A 5,624-nucleotide genomic window follows, 5' to 3' on the forward strand; every position below is an offset into this window, starting at 1 on the left:
ACGCAGGCCTCTCACCGCTGTGGCCTCTCCCGTTGCGGAGCACAGGCTCCGGACGCGCAGGCTCAGCGGCCACGGCTCACGAGCCCAGCTGCTCCGCAGCATGTGGGATCTTCCCGGACCGGGGCACGAACCCGCGTCCCCTGCATCGGCAGGCGGGCTCTCAACCACTGCGCCACCAGGGAAGCCCTGTGGACCTCATTTTTATGGCTCTATGTTACTCACCAGTACGACTTTGCAGTTATTGACTTAACGTTCTCTTATTGTTTAAACAGATTTTTTTTCAAGTTTTTCCTATGACAAATAACATTTTGGTACACACTTTTGTGCATACTACACTTTGCACTTTCTATTTGACCTGAATTTTTCATGACTTCTTAGTGATCTTTTGAAGGTGAGGTTTTGTTGCGCTGTATGCTTTGCAGAGGAAAAAAAAAAAAGGTTACCTTGTTGCTCAAGTTCACATTAGCATTTCTGCTGAGGAGCAGTGACACCATGTCCACATGTCCTTCCTGAGCTGCAAGATGGACAGAAGCAATTCCTTGCCGGGTAACTGCGTTTGCATCAGCACCGTATTCCAGCAGAGTTGTCGCTATGTCCATCTGGTTCTTTTTGGCAGCGATGTGCAGTGGTGTATAACCATTCTGTCAACAGAAATCACTTGGTCACATGCCCAGTCATAAGATAAAAATGTGCGCAGTGCATTTTCAAATAGTATGCTTCCCTTTCTAGTGATTTTCTTTGATGGTTTAAAAAAATCATTAGCAAGTAAGCAAACACTGAGAAAGCAAGAAGTGCTATTAACATAGTGCCCTCATGTCTCCCACATTCCTAAATAGGGAAAACGTACAATAGAGTTTAATGCAAAAGAGTCAGAGTACCAGTGGTTTTACAAATGGATGGTAGCACTTCCTAGCACAGGTAGTTGTTAGTAGGTGCTCAATAATTACTTGCCTTGTATATCAGGAATGAGAGGAAACCCAACTAGGAAACAAACAAATGGTACCACCGGGGCAGGTTCAGAGCCATTATTCAACCTTTAAAATCCCTTTACGAGCCTATTGCTTACAAGTTGAAATTTTTAATTTTCATGGTAGTCAAGATACTGTAATCTATGCCCATTTGCCATTCTGATTGCCTCTTTTATGAAACTCCAGTCATGCTTCAGCTAGACTGGTCCCCAAACAACATATGGCTCATGTGTCTGTCTTGCCTTACTCTACCGAGAATGCTCTTCTCCAACATGGCCTTGGGACCAGCATCTTTCATGTGAAGGTTCAGCTCAAGGGTCACACCCCCATGAAGTGTTTCACCTCCCCTTCCACTCTTATACCTGCCCCTCACTTGGCTGACTCCAATCAAAATCCCGGAGATGTTCAGTGGCACTGTTCTTCATATATCTGTCTCCTCCTACGAAAATGCAGATTTGTTAAGGGCAAGTATTGTGCCGCATTTGTCTTTGTATCTCCACAGCCTGGCAATGACTGGCAAATCCTTAGATTTGAGTCAAGCTTACTAGAGCTTTCAGAACATCCTGGGATCCTTCTCTTGGTTGACCTCTGATGCTCAGAGGTGGAAGGAACCAAAATTCCTTTGACAAATTGTTAATAAGCTGCTTCAGGAGCCCTCAGAGTCCTCTGTCCTAAGAAAAAAGGTCCCCTGCCTTAGGGAACCCTGTCCTGACTCACAGTCATTTAAGAGGAATGCAAGATTACATTTTGACATGGGCCTGGATCTAATTACATAAAAAATGCCAATGAAAAACTAGAATTTTTTTATTTTTGGTATAGACAAGAGGATTTAGAGAAAGAAAATAGAATAATTAGAATTTATAATACACAAATAGGATTTATATTTGGGAATATGATCCAAATCTGGACAAGAGATCAGTCACAATCTTTCCAAGCCATAAGGATGGGTCAGAAACAACTCAGAGGGCAGTGGGGGGGCTACTGGTCGACCAGCCTACTGTAATTAACACTCATGTTTATGTCAGTGGTATGTTCTACTGTGACAGCATTGCTCACTTGACAAACATTCTTTCCATAATTGATTCTAGAAGATTTAATGTTGCTGGATATCAACTGAAGAAAGTGGAAATGCCACTTCCAGACTCTTCTGAAACCAGCCTCTGACGAACAGGATGGGCCAGGGTAGAAGATTTTATGCTCCTATTTTTGGTTTTGACCTATTGCCATCTGGAAACCCCAGCTGACCTCAGAAGCATTTGGCCCTCTGCTCAGACACACCCTAAAGAGATGTCTTCAGAGCCTAATGCAGATCTTTGGATTGAGCCCAACTCTACAGTGAGTGACAGGAGGGGGTGAGCTGTTTTACTACCATTCCCCACCCCTGAATAAAAGGGAAAAGTCACAAAGCAGTGCTACGAAACCTGATTAGTCAAGACTCTTAACACGAGCTCATTAGAGTGGTAAAGGCAAGATAAAGTCAGAGCGCAGCTTCTAATCATGCATCTTATCAGTCAGTAACTTCTCAACCTCTAAAGGTAAGTCAGTATCCTCTGAGATGTGACAATCCTCTTGATTACTTTTAATTCCACCAGGAAATCATTGATTCTTAAAAAACAGAAAAGCTCTGACATCTGTGTAACGCATGCCAATTCCAGACAAGTTACTAATTACTGAGGGGTTTATTCTGAGCTCCTTACCTGAGATACAAAGGAAAGTATAAAGCAAGGGAAAAACAACGTAGGGTATTATTTTAGAATGGCTAGTTCATCTCAGAAAGACTAAAGAAATATTTCGAATAATAAACAAGTAGTTTATCTTGAGACCTTTAATAAAATTTTCTAAATTTCCTAACTTCTTTCTAATTTCTAGAAAGTTAAAGGATTCTTACTTGCCATACTAAAGGAGACAGATACATTTATCAGAAGAGACATAAAATAGTGAGAGACTGAACTAGAGAATAATCTCAATACTTTTTTCCTCTTGATGTACAGGACAAAGTGCATGCCATGTGTCCTTTTGCATTTCAAGATTAAAAACAAGAGCAGATGTAATTTTAAATTATTAAAAGTAATATATTTACACTGTACTTTATATTTTCCCCCAAACCTTCACAATCTCTAGTGATCCATGCCAACAGATATACTGTACAGCTTATGAAAGAGAAATCTGACAAATAGTAAGTTAAGGCTCACTAACTCTTCCACAACCTGTGCCCAGGTTATTCCTGAACTCAAGCCAATTCTCTTTCCAGCACAGTGTCCTGCCTCAGGAAATAGATCTGGCTAAAATGGATTAGAGAAGCCCATCTAGTTTTTCAGCACCCTCCTTCCTCCTCCATTAGCTAAAGTCACATCGTGTTTCTAGGGCACATGTGGGTAAAAAAATATGCCCGCAATTCTACAAAAGGGAAGAAAGGGCAACAAGAAAGCATCACGTACTCCAAGAAGCAAGGATGTGAATAAGGAAGAGGTAGCGTGGAAGTCACGGCTGTCTGTCATAGCCATATGCATGCTTAGCTCTGTTGAGTTTTTGTCCCTCCTTTCTCACCACTACCTGAATTCAGAAATGCTGTAGCCACCCTAGAGGCTTTAGAAGGCTATTTGCCTACCCTATATCCATTCTCCTTCCTTCCTTAATAAAAGAACCTTTGGTGTTGTGCCCTGCTGAAAACTACATTTCCCAGCTTCCCTTGCAGAAAGAAGTGGCCAATGAGATGTAAGGAGAAATGGCTGGGTGGAGCTTCTGGCAATGCCCTGCTGTCTGACTTACTTTCTTCTTCTTCTTCTTTTTTATTTTTATTTTTTAATGTTGTGTTTTCTCAATCCATCCTACTGGTGATTAGGGTACTTAATACCACATTATGAGGGCACATTTATCAGTCTGCTTTTCAAATATTACTCTTCTACCTTCTTCCAACCCACTGTTCCTCTTTTGCGATGTCCTATTCAGTTTAAAGAAATCAGGAAAAAATGACAAAACAAATTTAATTTTGTTTAAAAAAGTTTAGTCCCTATGAAAACCCATCCTACCTATATGTGACAGGCCCTCCAAGGGGGCCTGCCTGAACAGTATGAGCTGCCCCTGTGGGCTACTTGTACCTGACTTTCTTTACTACCTGGCAGCCTGAGTGACAATAGCTGGAAGAAAGACCCCAAAAATCACAGGAAATTTTCTTTAGCACTCTGGAAACACTGAACCAGCAACAACACCTGCCTACCTCCAGAGTGTTTATGACAAGAGAAAAAATAGAACCTCATCAGTTTAATCCACCGTAGCTAAGTCTTTTTTCTACCAGGTGAACCAAACCCTAACTGATAGAACTGGCTTTGCTCAGGATCAAAGTCTAGAAAAAGCTCCTGACCAGGACCACTGCCTCAGAAAGTGGGGATGGTTGGACATGTGTCAGACATGGCATACAGAGACTCTTACGGAGGCAACTGCATTATGGGAATGAGAATGAATGTCCTCTTAGAAAAGCCTGTGTTCAATTGACTGTAAAAGATATGCTGAGGCTAAAGGGCTGTTAAAGAACTGCTTTTCGACTCTTTGTCAAAGATGTTTTGCAGATAGGGAACCGTGAAGTCTTGTTGGACAAATACGAAGCTGAAAATCAACTACAAATATATCAACTATTGGCCTTTTTCAGAGTTATTTGTGGATGAAAAGGTGGATTGGACTCATTTTGTTTCACTTATTTATGACTTTTGTCAATTCTAAACTACTTAGCACAAAATTATTACTCTCATGTGAGGAATGAATAGTTCACTTATTAATTATTTACTGATTGCCTGCCATGAAACTGAGGGTATTTATAACATAAGAAAAGTAGCCCAGGCTTAAAGGGATATGAAAATAAACAAATGAAATGGACAACTATTAAATTTCATTGTAAATTTTTCTCATTTTAAAACTTGTGGTAAGATATACATTACATAAAACTTACCATTTAAGTGTACAGTCAATGGCATGAAGTACATTCACTGTTCTCTGTTCATTACCACCATCCACCTCTAAACTGAAACTCTACCCATTCAACACTAACTCCCCATTCTTTCCTTCCCTCAGTCCCTGGCAACCAGCATTCTACATTGTGTCTCCACATGAAATCATACAGTATTTGTCCTTTGATATGCCTGGCTTATTTCATTCAGCTTAGTATCTCTGAGGTTCATTCATGTCGTAGCATGCGTCAGAATTCCCTTCCTTCTTAAGACTGAATAATATTCCATTGCATGTATAGACTACATTTGGTTTATCCATTCATGCTTCCATGGACACTTGGGTTGCTTCTACACTTTGGCTATTGTGAATAATGTTGCTATTCATTTTTTTCTTTTATGGCCCACAAAACCTAATATATTTACTCTCTAGCCATTTACAGAAAAAAAATTACCAACCCTAGGTTTAAACCACAGGAATAAGTAAAACTATGCCTGATAATTCTGCATAGTAGATGCACACTTTATTGGGGGTCATGAGCACACTTTTTTTTTTTTTAACATCTTTATTGGAGTATAATTGCTTTACAATGGTGTGTTAGTTTCTCCTTTACAACAAAGTGAATCAGTTATACACATACATATGTTCCCATATCTCTTCCCTCTTGCGTCTCCCTCCCTCCCACCCTCCCTATCCCACCTCTCTCATGGTCACAAA

The 5,624-nt window shown here is 40.5% G+C and overlaps 1 protein-coding gene across 1 annotated transcript in view; it reads right to left on the reverse strand.

Moving 5' to 3' along the window:
- The window catches only part of ANK3 (ankyrin 3), a 353,292-nt gene that overhangs the window by 143,554 nt on the left and 204,114 nt on the right, over positions 1-5,624 (reverse strand). Inside the window, exon 17 of the mRNA XM_055081155.1 lies at positions 444-641. Coding sequence (XP_054937130.1) covers positions 444-641 — 198 coding nt within the window. The remainder of the gene's footprint in view (positions 1-443; positions 642-5,624) is intronic.

This window comes from Physeter macrocephalus, chromosome 20, assembly GCF_002837175.3.
Source record: "Physeter macrocephalus isolate SW-GA chromosome 20, ASM283717v5, whole genome shotgun sequence".
NCBI lineage: Eukaryota > Metazoa > Chordata > Mammalia > Artiodactyla > Physeteridae > Physeter > Physeter macrocephalus.